Genomic DNA, 15,748 nt, shown 5'->3' with positions numbered 1-15,748 from the left:
CTCACTCAACAATAATACTTTCCTCCCTTTCACTCTCTCAAAAAAGTGCCCTCCTCTGCGATTCTCATCCAGTGTACTTAAGCAGCTTAGCAAACACAATTATTTTTGTTCTTCTTCTTGTTCCTTTTAACCCTTGGCTATTATAAAATCTGTGTTAAATCAAAGTAACCAAACTCAATCCCGTTAAAACAGAAGACAACTCCGTGGACTTGTTTCTGGTACTCCACCAAGCCTGCAGAGAGATGGTAAGTAACAACAAAAACAACGTCTCACATTTACATCGGTTGTGTTACAATAGTTGCAAGTCATTGTTTATTAGTGTTCATAGATACTTACTGGTCATAATTACTTCCTGTTCATTGCTACTTACTGTTCAAAGATACTTATTCATCATAGTTAATAACTGCTCATAGTGACTTACTTCTCATAGTTAATTACTCATCATAGTTATTTACTGATCATAGTTACTTACAGTTGAAAGATACTTTCTGTTTAAAGATACTTCCTGTTAAAAGATACTTACTGATCCTCTACATTTATTAACCGTTTCTCTGGCAGTTAAACCATCTCAATTAACTCCATTTCGATCTCGTTAAAACTTCCATAAATTAAACTAATAAACCATCATATTTTAATTAATGTTTTTTTCCACTTTATTGTGAACGGATGAGAATACAAGTAATTGTTTTTTTGCTTTTTAGAATTTGCATTTGTTTTAGGGGCAGCTTATACATTTAAATATTAGTTAAATAAAAAATGAACTTTTCATGAATAAATATACATAAATACACACGAACGGGGGGAAAGTACACGACATCGAAACCCTTTTCCCTTTCTATAACTCTCCAGATTCGAGTCGCTTAATTTTCCTTAATTTCTAAGCATAATCGCGAGCTCCTTCCAATTTGCGCATCTGTAAAATATATATAGAAAATATAATAACAAAAGAGTTAAATGTGAGCTTACGGTTTTGTTAAATAAAACAGGGATGCAAACCGATTACAAATTGAGGATAGGTTTCGCTACAGGTACGGTTCATGACACTTCTCAGAGGGGTTTACATTATATTTTTTTGGCAAGCAGGTTGTTAGCAGGTTGTTTTAATAAACGAGTATTTGCTAAAGCGATACAAAAATATATCATTTTAGAAAGATATTAATTTCAGATAGCCATTAATTGCGTTTTTAAAAGGTATAGGTTTGAGTTTTAAAAGGGTTAAATGCTTCTGTGTCTAGAAATCATGTTCAACTAATTTAAAATCTCTTTAAAAAGTGTCTAAAAGTTTATATAAAATATTTCTCTTAGACACTCCTTGGGCAATATTCAAAAACTTGAACGTAGAATATATTTTTTAATCAATGAACCGAACCGTAACGAACTGAAACCTTCGTCATTTGAATTTTATTTTCTTGGGTTCTAATCGCGGTTCGGTTTGCCTCCCTGAAATTAGTAAATTCATAGTATTTACAATGCGGATGAGAGATGTGTCTGTGCGTGTATGAGAGGTGTGAGTGTGTGTTACAAGTGATCACTGATCACTGATCAGTAGAAGGACTCCTCGCTCCAGGCGCTTATCAATCGTACTCTCACCTCACGTTCGTCGGCATGCGTTCGGTACTTCTCCGCCGCCTCGTTCGTCTTGGGTGCCGGCTTCGCCTCCAGGACTTGGGTGTACAGCAGGGCGGCGGTCACGCCCCCCAGAATGGGTCCAGCCCAGTAAACCCAATGGGAGGACCAATTATCAGTGGCAAAGGCAGTGCCCACAGTGCGAGCAGGATTCATGCTGGCTCCAGTATAACGAATCGTACCCAAATGACCCAAGGTCACGGCCATACCAATGGCCAGGGGGGCAGTGTACCGGGAATCCGGCTTATTGGCATCACAGGCACCGAACACCACCAGGACCAGGAGGAGGCCCAGGAAGAACTCAATGCCCAGACCCTGGAGCTCAGTGATATTCGGAGCCAAACTGGTGTGACCCAGGCCATTGTAATAGTCGCGATCGATGAGGATCTGTGTGGAATAAGGTAAGGGATTAATATTAAACACTTTAAGAACATTAAATTACATTAAAAATTACTTTAAAAATTTATGTAAGCTAGGAACTAGTGAGAAAGAATATGTGAGGATTTAAAATCAATAGAAATAGTGTTTGAAAATTGAGAAAATACAAAAGTAAATACCTTTCAAAACAATTAATCTTATTTAATTATTTAATTTTAATATTCTAATGTATCTTCATCTATTTTTAAAATATAACTTAGGCGAATTCAATTCAAGTTATATATAAACTATAAAATGCTTTTAATATATTTTTAACTCTTTGATTGTGACGTTTTTCGCACTATTATTTTTAGAAAGTAAAACAAAAGTTGAGCTAAAATTCAAGAATTTCACAATTTGAGTATGTACTTAAGTACTTATCATCGTCATGACTTCATACACACTCGAATATTGTCGCATTTATTTATTCACTCAACGAAAGGGGAGCAATTGTCGAAGAACGAGACACTTTTTAAGCCACAGCCGGATGTGGGGTAATCAAAGCCGCAAAAGATAAATGACACAAGACCATTCTTAAAATGTTTTTTTGTTTTTGCAATTACGTTAACCATTTCTTTGGCTATTTATAACCTAAGAAATTAAATCATCTTAATGAAATGGTAGGAAATAACTCACCCGGACAGCTGCAGTTCCGGCAATAGCTCCCAGACATTGGAATATTACATAGAAAATGGCTCTGATGAAACTGATTCGTCCTGCTACCAACATGCCAGCAGTGACGGCAGGATTCACATGTCCGCCACTCAGGTGACCCACAATCTGTTTAAAATATATATTTTTATATAGTAATATTATTATTTAATTTATGGTTTAAAATACTCACAGTAATGGCCATGAAAATGGCCAGGCCAAAGGCCAGGGCCTTAAAGGTTCCATCCTGATCCTGTGTGCATGCACCGCAGGCAAAGAAATTAAGGATCAGATTGCCCAGAAATTCTCCAATCAGGGCCTGCCACAATCGCAGCTCCTTGGATTTGAGCTTAATAATATATAAATAATAGGTTTATATATAAAATATTTATGAAAATATTAATATAAATAAAAATAAACAACAAAAGTCAAAAGATCTTTAGGAAACCTACTAAGAGCTTTGCTTCATTATTAATTAGAACAAATATGGCTTCTTGGCCAAATTTATTTTATTTAATATTTTTGTTGAATCTCTTTATATTCAAAAATCATTATAATATTTAAATCCGAACTCACCTCATTGAGACCCAGTGAGTATTCGAACTTTCCCATCTTTTTCGCTTGGCTTTCCAACTGAAACTAAACAGACTGAAAGAAAGAAAGAAGGAAAACTATTAGTGAGCTCTTTTCTGGTTAGTAAAATGCAAATATTAATACGAATCGCAAATTGGTATTGTCATCAACATGGAAGTGGACAATTGTTGGACATGATGACCACTTTTTGCACTCATTTAAGGTGTGAAATTAATTTGGCCTTTGGTGACAGACTGAACTTCCGCTGCAATTGTCTTGTTTCCTAATTGGCTGACACTTTTGTCTGGTCGGAAATTAACATTTTTGACAGGTTTTACGGTTAGTTAAGATATTGGTTAAAATTATATGAAAAAGTACGAAAAAATGGGTATTTAAAAAATTATTTTGACATATTTCTGCATGGATTAAACGGTTTTAAGCTGAAGATGACATTATTAGCTTTATATTATATTTATTTTTCAGTTACAAAAATATTATTTTATTTATGGTTTCTGAATTTGATATATTAGTTGTATTTTTCTGAAAAGATATTGCCGTTTTTATATTTTTTATCTGTTTTGAATAGTAAATATTATATTCTTTATTTTCTTCGCATTTTTATACCTCTGGAGAGTGTCAAATAATTTTAGACAGTGAAGGAGTCATTTCCGACCCCATAAATCATATATATTCTTGATCAGAATTAAACGGCGAGTCGATCTAGCTATATTTAAAAGAAAATAAATTTTTTCAATTTTTGTCGATTTTTGTAAAAAATGATAAGGGGTTACATCATTAAAATTTCCGAAAAATGGCAAAAATTTTAGGTTTTAAACTGAGTATGCAGCTTTGTTAACCTTTTAAAAACTAACATAGGAAAGCAGTCCGAATTAAAATTAATGCATTTTTGGCATAGTTATGAGATTTTTAGTCTTTGATGTGTAGGAAAAAATTGTCATATAAAATTATAGATAAATATATCTGTTCAAAGAATGCTACTATAATTTCAGTCATTTTAAGTTTTTAAAATGTTAAACTGAGTATGCAGATTTATTGTCCTATTAACAGAAAACATAGGAAAGCTTTCTGAATTAAAATTAATGCATTTTTGGCTTAGTTAGTTTGTAATTTATATTTTTCTTATGTAAAATATTTTTTTCCTTATATTATTCGTATTTTCATAATAAAAACTATTATCTTTTCCACATTTATTTACCTTTTTTTCTGTTTAAACTTAAGGTTCTTAGCTTTACCCCTTGTTAAAGTAAAAAAAATGGGTTATTAAAGGGGTCGCCCCTCTTAAGTCAACAATCTCGATCTTATCAGCTTTTGCAGCTGCCGGCGAGAAAATGTATATTTAAGTAAACAGCATGTATAATGTTTAATTGGCAACGGGTCGTAAAAGTGAGGTAAATATTTGAGCGCAAGACCGGCAGAAAAGTGAACAACACTTGGGTTATAAACAGTTGAGAGTTGTAAGTGTTTAACTTGTGGTTAATTCTCCTTTTTTATAGAGTGTGGAATCAGTATGGAATCAGCTTGAAATCAGATGAGAATCAGACGAGAGACTGTATTTGCTTTGCTGTTCTTATTTGGGGCAATGCGGTCACGAACATTTATTTTGCTGGCCAGGCCCAAACATGGCCTATAACTTGTTGGCCATGCCACCAAATACATAGCATAAGTGGAGAATATATATATGTAGAATATATAGATATATATGATATATAATATACTATACAACATTTCCATTTGTAATTTGTCTTTGCCATCAATCAGTTGGTTGGTTCAATGTTAATTCCCATTTATCTATGCTCTGAAAATATTTCAAGTTGTTCATCATTTTCTTACAGTTTTTTCATTGCTCTTTTTGTCTCTATATTTTTTTTTAATGCAATCTTAATGAATTTCTTGTTTATTTGCGTCATCTATGTACATATGCTGCCCCTCCTATCGATATCAGACAATAGACTTCGACTTCGAGTGCTCTGATATGGAAACGTGCGCGTTCTTTAATTGAGACCCAGAGGAGTGGGCTATGGATGAGCTATACCTTTTACTATATCTATATAGTAATTGAATTGACTTAGGGTTGGGCCTCCTCTCTTCCCCCTCCCTGGGGGGGATAAGTGGAAAACCTTGTAAAATTCAACCCACACAAAAGCTGCCTTTGATTGGAAACCCCAAAGGTTTAAAACACATTTGTCATAGCCAGTTAGTTAATCATCACATGCATTGTTAAAATATATATATATATATATATTGATTCATTAATTTAAGCATGTAATTATAATTAGTTCCCATGAGTGTTACTTTTATAGGGAAACTAAAACTAACATTCCTTAGATTGAGATTCTCAACCGCTGACTCTTGCCAGGGTTAATTAAAAATCCCTATCAGACCGACTTGTAGAACAATAATGTTCTTGGGGCAGCAAAATCTAGACAATTAATCGGTTTTGATTAAAGTTTACTTGGAGATTATTTCTTATATTTATTGGGGGGCGGGGCGATAAGCTAAGGCCTTTTATAATTGGAAACCTTAGAAGGGATATTGCAATTTGTGTGGAATTTTCAATAATGCGCTAATAACTTAATAGGCCACAGTGTCCGTGCTAATTCGCATAATATCCGAACAATAAAGTAAAAGTTTGCTGAACAAATTAGCACAAACGGCGAGAACGAAACACACAAAATTCACACATTCACACACAACAAAAAAAAATTCCCTCCGAAACAAAGTAAAATTGCATTTCAACGCATTTCAAGTTGATTTCTCGTAATTCCAAGGCATTTCTGTGGCAATCCAAAACGTGTATGAACAGTGGGTTCATGAACTTGAACTTACAACAGCAGCCAGCTTAAAAAATGTGTTCCAATAAAATTTAATTATATGCAAATAATGAAGAATATCGTAAGGGAAATGCGCGACATTAAAACAGTGACAGACGTCGTTTTTGGTCGTTAATTAAAAAAACATCGAGATAACGATGGTATAAATCATGTCTTCGTTGGAACTAAAGATGAGCTAATGTTTCTTTTTTTTTGTTTTTGTATTTCGACATTTATTATTGTTGTTGACATGAGAACAGGTAACAGAATACAAAATGTTGTAGGCTTTTATGGCTTCTTTATTTCAGTTATTTTTAAGGCAATTTTAAGTAGGTTTTGATTTGTGATGATGGGTTTTTGTTTATTGGGTAAAGGTTAAAGGTGAGGAAATTATAAAGAAATTAAGAGTTTATTTGTGGTTTCATTATTGACAAAAGTTGACCCCTTTGCATAGAAATAGTAAGAGAAAAATATTCTCTGGTTTTTATATATAATATTCGAAGGATATTATTTCCTTAGAAATTTCAGATTTTGAAAAAAGGGAACTGATTTCATTGAGATTATTTCAATTGTTTTTTAGTCAAAATGTTACTATAATTGTACTTATTTTTCTTTTAATATAAATAATGACTTATTGTAGTATGATCTTGTGACTCTTTTTTAAAAAATCAAAACATCGTATTTAAAAAAAATAACTAATATTATTGAAATAAGTTATAAGAACTTAACTAATTAAATAACGTTCTTTTACCTGTGCGTATAAATAACTCGCTTTTCTCCCTATAAAATCTTATAATCTTCTATAAAAATGCTGAAAATTAAATAAACCCTTATAAAAATGTATTTTTTAAACTTTAAATACAAGTTTCTATATACTTTCATTGTTTAACTTAATTGTTTATAAACAATCTAGCCCCAATTGCGTACGTCTGTCGATGGCTTTTACCGATAGAGACATTTGCAATTGTTAGAGCCGCAACATTTTGTCACTTAAAAAGCCATAAAACTTACTTAAGCTTTAAATTTGTATGCAATGCGAAACGTGGGCAGAGATCGGAGGATAACTGGGAGGGGAAAGAGTGAACAAGAAGATAATAGAGAGTACAGAAGCAATTGCAGAGGAGTTAAAAGTAACCGAGAAACTCCCACACGTGTTCGTACAGAGACATAGACACTCTGTACAGTGGAGTCTCGCTATAGCAAATAGATAGGTAGCTCCTCCAATTACCAAATCATTTCACTTTTGTTTTTTTTGGGGGCAGCCATCAATCATGAGTGTCAGATATGAAGCGAAATGTTGAATGCCACCGGCAATGGCGATTTGCCATTAACATTACAATTACCTGTGATCATGGCATTACCCCCAAAACCCAAAACGTACCCATACCTGTTCCCGTGCCTAATTAACCCCACAATAGGGTATCCATATAGAACATATAGATATCTTAAAAGCTTAAACGGATCACACGACCGTAACCACAATAAAATGAATCACAACAATCTGTGTAAATATATATCTATACTTGTTGTTGTTTTTTTGGCAGCCTGATGAGCACTCTTCTATATTATTCTATGCTATATCCGGCGGCTTTTAATTTCTGAGAATTACCCGGTTCTAAAGTTAAAAATGAAAATGAATACATAAATTGTGATATTTTTACGATTGACACATGCGAGCATTCGAGCTAATTTTTGTTTATTTCGAATGGAAAAGAGGGAGTAAACGTGCAAAAAGCACGAAAAGAACATACAGATCAAAGAGAAAGATGTCACAAAACATGTTAGAAAAATTGTGTAAAAGGGTAATTGTGAAAAAAGAGATGGGACAATGCACTGGGGGAAATATTTATATATAATTGGAATTTATTTATAATTTATTTGTAGTTTATAGTGAGGTCTTTTTATAATCCTTATAAGGGATTATATTTAATTAAATATAAAAACAGTATGCTGATTAGATAGGGAAGAACTTATTTATTATTGATCACTGATCCCTCAAAAACAATTTAATATTACTATTACCTGGTAATTTATTTTTATGCCATTCAAATTTTTTAAAGAGCGTGTTCTTAATAAGGTTTATTTATAATTTAAGAATTTATTTACAAATTATTTGTAATTTATTTCGAGGCCGTTTTATAATCCTTATAAGGGATTATAATTAATTAAATATAAAAACAGTAAGCTGATTAGATAGGGAAGAACTTATTTATTATTAATCACTGATCCCTTAAAAACAATTTAATATTACTATTCCCTGGTAATTTATTTTTATGTCATTACAATTTTTTAAAGAGCGTGTTCTTAATAAGTTTTATTAACATAAAGATCGATATAAAGTTAGATAGTAAAACAAAACGAATAAAATTTAATAAAAGTCAATTTTCTTTCTCCCATTTTCGTGAGAACTCCATACTTTCACTCATTCAATTTTGAACTAATAAAATTATCCTTAAAACCTTCCTTCCAAAATAACATTCAAATATTTTAAACCTTCCTCAACTCGTCATAATTCAATAAATCAACACAATGTTAATAATTTTGTTTCAAGAATATCAACACTTTCAATTAGAAGTTTACCTTGCTGCTTCGGATATTAGCTCACTTTTGCACCTTGCACTCGCTAAATGAACTTGACTCAACAAGACAGCAGCGACTGACACATTAACTTGCACTTAACAAATATTTAATTATTACAGGAATATATACATATATGGAATATAAGAATAAATATATGAGTTGCTCGCTTTTCAAGCGATCCGCGCACTTTGACTCGACGACAAAAACTGTGCTGGCTTTTCGGCAGCGAAAAGCCAAAGCCCCCCAAAGACCCCAAAGCCCCAGCGAAGAAAGAGAGAGAGTATCATGTAAGAGAGTGAGAGCTGAAGAGAGCAAAAGTTGAAAAATTCTAGAATCAATCAGAGAGCGCGGGCGCAACGGACGAATTTAAAATGTTTGAGATAATCTTGAAATAAAATAAATAAGGCAAAGCCATGTTACGAACCCCAATGCAAAACTCACCATAAAACTTAGCCCGGACATCAACCTTGTTAAAAACAATCAAATAAAATCTAAATTACCGCCCGGTAATCAGTTTAATGCCAATTTATGGCATGCAAATAATAATAATTATTAAATGTGAAATTGAAAACCAAACCCATCATCATCTAACGTCAGTGCGTGACGTTGGCACAAAAGTTTCCACAACTCTTTTTTTCTGTTTTTTCTGCTTATCAAAAGAAATCAAAGCTGAAATCAGCCCGAAATCTTGTCTCTGCAAACAATTTCTTTAATTAATTTACTGTGTGCACTTGAGGGAACACTGAACTTTTCCATGATTCCCTTTCACGATTCAATAAAAAAAGATATATTGACGTAAAGACAAATACAAGATATCTGTAGATTTCTAGAGCATTGTTTTCATTTAATTACCGATTGTGGAGCCAGGTAAAAGGGAAATTGGAAATTGGGTTCCACAAATCCCAAGCACACTTTTATGAGGCGCCATAAATTTATGGCAGCCAGATGTCGAGTAAAATTGGCAAGACAGGTAGATAAGCTGTAAAGTAAGCTCAGGTATTACATGTATTTTGTGGATTGTGTTGGAAGAATATTAAAATATTAGGTAAATCTTTAAATTGTGATAAAATAAATTATAGGGATCTAGAAATTATAATATTAAGTATTTATAGTAATTATAAGTTTTCTTTAGATTACATTTTAAACCCATGAAATTCCTTTTTTCTTTTAAAAAACATTCTATATTTCTTTAAAGCGAAAAAGTAGCTTATTAACTTCCTAAATTCGTAGCATTTTAGAACTTGAGAAAAAAACAATATTTAAAAATTACTGGAGAATCTTTTTAGGTTATTTAAAAGTCAGTTATATCATTGTTTACTTTTCTTACTTACACAAAACCACTCTGACAACTAAATAAATCATTCCTGAAACCCTTCCCTAAGCTAATTATGACATTCCTAAATCTCAGGAACTTCACAAAGATAAAGATCCTTTCTAATTTCCATAAGTACACACGAAGAATGCCCTTTTTGTGTGAAACAAAAAGCTGAATCAAGTTCACATTTCAGTTGAATAAAAAAAACATATGACTTGACGTCTGACTTAACTCCTGAACTCCTGCTAAATCCTGACACCTGACCAACGCCCACTTTTTAGCCGCAAATACAATAGGTCTTCAACGACCTTGGCCCGACATTACCAACATTTGCATACGATGAGCAGGGTGGGGCTTCTGTTTTCTATTTTGTATTTTCTTTGTATTTTTTTTTTGTTGCCAGCAAGGAGCCTTACTGTGAAATATGGAAAAGCAAAGTAATTGTGTCCTGACTGTGCGAAATAATAAATTAGAATTGTCCGGTCATCGGGCCCCCCAAGTGAGTGTGTGTGTGTGTGTGTGGGGGAAGCCATTAATTAAATCAGACATCAGGCATCAGATGGGGAATTTAAAGCTGACGTGATCCAGGGAAAGTCCTGGGGAAAGGGATAATAATTATTATTTCAACTAGCTGAAGTCTTCTTCATTGTTTCTGTATAATTTTATATTCTTTTGGAGTTTAATTTAATAAATAGTAATAGTTTTTAACACTTTCTCATGAAAATAAATTCAAGAAAGGTCTTGGAAAATCATCCTTTTTATAATATTACTTTATTAATATTTTTGTTTTTAAATTCAAAAGATTTAAACTGCTTAAACGCTTTCCCTTCCAAATAAATCCTTTTAAAAAGGGAATCTGAAATTTATACTCTGCTCTTATCTCCTTCTACTTAATCATCCCTTTTACTAAAACAATTGTTTTGTATACTTTTACCACTTGTTAACACGTTTACTGATAAATCATGTTTGCATTATCACTTCCGCAGCTACAAAAAAATAAGCTAAAGCTAGATTAAATAAAACTAAATGAACAATTTAACTGGAAACAATTAAATTAGTACCTTAACGCCACTTGCATTTTAAATAAGCTTCTCAACTCTTTATTTTTTGCTCTATTTAATTTGCGGAAGCTTATATAAAACTCACAGGCAAACGAACTAATTTCGTTTTCAATAAAATCCCAAGTGTACTTTGGATAACCCCTTAAACAAAAAAAAAAAAAAAACTTGAAACATCTGCGACGGCTTATCAGCATCATTGGACTTGTGCGAATTTTCATCAATTGCCATTTTTTATGAGCCCATTACCGTTCCCCGGCTTAATGGCCACTCGATATATAACACGTACGCCACGGCCGTGCCTAACTTGGCATAAGAAGAAAAAACAAACCTAGAAAATAAATTAAAAACACATCTGTTCTGCGCTATTCTTGATGTATTTTTATATAAAACAAAAGGCTGGAGAACAAAAAGCGAAGAAGTTGAGTAAACACAAATGGCGAATTGTACAAGCACCAAGTGCTTGTGTCAATCAAAGCTGGAGCTGGGATAGTACCGAGAAGTGTGTGTGTGGTTTTTTATTTATATATATTTACATATATATATTTTAAATGGTTAATTACCTGCAATTTTTTGGCTCGGCACGCGCTTCTCTCTCTCATCGCTCATACGCCGTGTGGTACAGGAAGTATACGCCTCGTGTGCCAGAGAATTAACCTTAACATTTTGCGCTGCGGAGAATGTGATCGAGGCGTAGATCTTGATCCATGACCAGAATTCGGCTGAGATGCCCGCATGAGATACGTTTCTACGAAAGCTCTTGCAAATAATTCCCACGGCGCATGCGTGAAGCGCGCGGTTAGTCATGGCTGCAAAAAGCCACGAGATGATGGGGTCTCGACTTGGAGACGACAAGCATCTGGAAATGTGCAAAACAAATAGCTCAACAACAATTCAACAATTCGAATTGGACTTGGACGAGGAGGCTTTGCCAAAAAGTACCACAAAATGAGTAAGAAAAAAAGTTAAGTAAAAAAAACAGAGACAATAACGAGAACCGCAAGACCAGCAACAATATAAAAGCAAAACCCAAAACGACAACAGCCGCAAGCAAGCGGCCTTATTGAAACATAATGTGTGATATATGTATGTTTACAGTGAATATACACTAAGAAAGAAGTTAAAGATGGAAATGAGTTTTATTTCTACGTAAATTAAATTAAACTACAATTAAACAAGACTTTAAATGAAAAGGTTAAAGGGTAAACAGTGTGAATTAAAGGTAATAGATACAAATGTTTATTAAAAGCAAAAAGAAATCAAAAGTTAAGGAGAATAGGCATTAAAAAAATACAAATAGAATTTTATGAAATAATTTTTTTTATGAAAATTAATTGATTTTAATTAAAACAGGAAGGAAATCTTAATTCGGGATGCCGTACAATTGTAATATAATTATTGGATGGAATCGGAAATCAATTTAACTAAGCTTCAAATACTAGCAATCGGGAATGGATAGTTATTGGAATTTTATGACAATTTTTATCTACACATCAAAGATTAAAAATCTCATAACTAAGCCAAAAATGCATTAATATTAAATCGGATTGCTTTTCTATGTTAGTTTTTAAGAGGTTAACAAAGCTGCATACTCAGTTTAAAACCTAAAATTTTTGCCATTTTTCGGAAATTTTATGATGTAACCCCTTATCATTTTTTAAAAAAATCGACAAAAATTGAAAAAATTTATTTTCTTTAAAATAAAGCTAGATCGACTCGCCGTTTAATTCTGATCAAGAATATATATGATTTATGGGGTCGGAAATGACTCCTTCTCTGCATTACAAGCTTCTGATTGAAATAATAATAACTATATTCTATATATAAACTTCTAAGGTAATTTGTTAATTGAAGGTTCTATTAAATCGAGTACTCACTGTACTGCACATGTGTCATACATCATCTGTCTGGGGCAATACTATAACTGAGCAAACCATAATCAGAGCGCTGGCTGAACAAAATTTGCATAGACCATTGAGTGTTCGAGCAGAGGCTTTGGGACTTGGACACTCACGCATCGCGGACTCACACTCTAACCAAGATTGATGAAGTGTCAAATGGCGGAGATAGAGCATCAAATCACATAGGTAAAAATTGAAAAAAAAAAAACAAAAACAATCAAAAGGAAAAAAGTGTAGAGGGCTGCGACATTGACCTTTATTTTGGCTTTATTTTTCCATTTCGATTTTTGATTTTGCGCACAGCACGCTCCTTAAGTTTTATTTTCGCCACCTGATTGAACCAATTTTGTGGGGCATTTCATTTTCGACCGACTCATTCGGGCGAATTCATTACAATTACAATTTGGTTTATTAGCCGCCCCCATTGGGTACATAAGCATGCATAATATTTTATTCGAGATTATTATCGTTTCCATCTATGTTTTCTTTTCTTCTTTGGGGTTTGCAATTGCGAATGTTTCAATGTCACTTTTTGGAGTTTTGCTTACAGTTTGTTATTATTATTTTCAAATTGTTTTCGCAGCATCACAAGATCCAAGTGCAGAGAAAACAGATAATTGAAGAAACCAAAATGAAAGATTCAATTCAATTTGGATTTGTTAATTGCTACCATCAGCCATGGTTTCGGTTTTTCTTCTTTTTTTATTGCAGTATAAGCAAATTTTATGGGTGTCCATTACTACGTATGTTAGTTGTTACTGCCTTTTTGTTTTAGAGAGAAAAGGCGTTCAACTTTCACTGGGGGAAGTGGTAGAGTCCTCTTACATGAAGATTGGTAACATTTAAGAGCTGGTATTATTAGGATTTTATATAGGAAATGGATTGGTTTATTGATATTTAGTACAATAGAGTTGCTTTTAAAAGTATTATAATTTTTATAATGACGCAGTAAAGCATATTAATGATTCGTCTTTCCAATAAGACTTATTTTCTTACCTATTACTCTTGTTATAAATCGTATTTCTTTATACCAATTATATTATATATTTTATTGAATTCACTAAGGAAATACATTTGTAATGAACTTATATGTTGTTTCCATGTCATTTTACAGGTAATATATGAAGTCAAAATAAATAAATAATAATAAATTTATTAGTTCCTACGAGTTTCCTAGTATCTAATTATTTATTTTAACCATTTATCAATGTATACTTACTATGAAATTAAATCCTTTAACTACTCCTTTCCAGACTAATTAAAGTGCTTGAATAATTCCTGATATTCCCAACTACTTTATAAATGTTTCTTCTTCATAATTGATTTAAAAATCTACCATATATTTCACTGATCAAATTATGGATTTAATTAGATTTCTGTCTGAGGAAGCTTAGAGGGCGTAAATTGCTGAAGGCAAAAAATAAAAGCAACCTCAATGGATCTGCGATGATTATCACGCCCATTTAGCCAGAGTTCGTGCCATTTTAATGGTTAACTGGCATTAAAAATAATTACTCATTAAGGCAACAAAGTCGGCACAATGCCCATAGATATATACATAGATATAGATATATAGTACTCGTAAGTAATTCCGTCTGAGCCCTGGCTCTTGTTTTCAATAATGAGAGGCGAGACGCTGCTGCCACAAAACAAATCCGAGGCTCTCGCTCCTTTTATTTCTGGCTGTCACTTGTTTTGTCAATAACTTTGGCAACTGTTGCTCCCCGCCAGAAATATAAATAGTTTGACGACGACAAGGTAAAGGCCCTATTTATAAGCAACAAAAACAAAAATTATACAAAAATGGCAATCAATATGGCACATTAAAGCCGTGGAAAGTTGTTTAAAAAAGTGAAACTGATAAGGGCCAACCGTGCATAACCCATTAGCTGAGTTTTAAAGTGGAAAAACAGCTGCAAATGAAATACTTTACGGCCTTGATGCGGGTGGTCTCTTAAAGTATTTCCATGGATTTCCATGGATTATAGGGTATTAATCCAAGTCACGTGTTTGGATTACCCCAAAGACTTGAAACTCGAAAAACTATGCTAAGGTGATAAGATCTGAGCAGAGCGATAATGATGTCTGAGGTTCTGCATGACAGGCACAATTAGTTTAATCGAAAATGTTTATTACTCTTTGAGTGTTATAAACCGCACACTTACTATAGTTACTATATAGTATATATAGAACATATATCAAGTGACCAAAATGGCAGGCTGACGACTGCCTTTTAGGCTGTGTGCAAAAGAGTTCCAAAAATGGCTTTGAACTTTCCCCCCTGGGCCAATAACAATTAGATTAAATATATATATTTTTGGCACATTTTTGGCTTAATAGAAATGGGTTTTAAATTGGTTGCAATTATTGGTGATAATTGTTGTGGATATTCGGGCGATCGATGAGGTTGAGGACGGGGGATTAAGTGCAAGTCTCTACATGGGCACTCGAAATATTTGGAATATAATATTTATACATACATAGAGATAAGATATTATTGTTGGCATTGGGTTTAATTTTATTTAAGGGTTTAGATTAGGTTTGATTATTTGGTTGGTTTTCTGGATTTCTAGAGAGTGAAGGTATTTAGTCTCTCTGGCTGTTTTTTTTATTATATTTGTATAATCTATTTTATAGATACATATGAAATTTATATTAAAATAATTAATAAGTGATATGCTATATAGTAAATATTAAAACTTTAGATGTAAAGAGTGAAGAGGCTGCAGACAAAACGAGATCAGTGTGTTGGGAGTGCCTAATATTTATAATCTCCGAGTAAAGAGAAGAACAGAG

General features: G+C 32.9%; 2 protein-coding genes across 5 annotated transcripts in view; one reads left to right on the top strand and one right to left on the bottom strand.

Annotated features, from left to right (window-relative positions):
- Drip (aquaporin homolog protein drip) overlaps positions 1–15,748 on the top strand; it is a 69,376-nt gene that overhangs the window by 34,204 nt on the left and 19,424 nt on the right. Inside the window, exon 1 of one of the 2 annotated variants that reach the window (XM_086827328.1) lies at positions 12,906–13,138. The exons of the other annotated variant lie outside the window; for it this stretch is intronic. The gene's annotated coding sequence lies outside the window, so the exon portion shown is untranslated. Of the gene's footprint in view, positions 1–12,905; positions 13,139–15,748 lie in introns of those variants that run through there. 2 annotated transcript variants of the gene reach the window in all.
- On the bottom strand, positions 630–8,925 carry Prip (aquaporin prip). Of its 3 annotated transcripts, none has more exons than XM_020946798.2 (6): positions 8,679–8,925; positions 3,271–3,342; positions 2,888–3,043; positions 2,680–2,823; positions 1,591–2,013; positions 630–913 (listed from the first exon to the last, which is right to left on the bottom strand). In XM_020946798.2, the coding sequence occupies exons 2-6, from the start codon at positions 3,304–3,306 to the stop codon at positions 878–880; spliced, it is 795 nt and encodes a 264-aa protein (XP_020802457.1). In that variant the 5' UTR covers positions 3,307–3,342; positions 8,679–8,925; the 3' UTR covers positions 630–877. The 3 variants fall into 3 exon arrangements, with proteins under 3 accessions (XP_020802457.1, XP_086683451.1, XP_086683450.1); XM_086827325.1 differs by having other exon boundaries at positions 865–1,118; positions 8,679–8,888; XM_086827324.1 differs by lacking the exon at positions 630–913 and having other exon boundaries at positions 1,480–2,013; positions 8,679–8,888.

Source organism: Drosophila serrata, unplaced genomic scaffold (assembly GCF_035046125.1).
Source record: "Drosophila serrata isolate PLE 108 unplaced genomic scaffold, ASM3504612v1 contig_165, whole genome shotgun sequence".
Classification (NCBI taxonomy): Eukaryota; Metazoa; Arthropoda; class Insecta; order Diptera; family Drosophilidae; genus Drosophila; species Drosophila serrata.
Note: the sequence above shows the minus strand (reverse complement) of the source record. Positions and strands in the feature narration are given on the sequence as shown.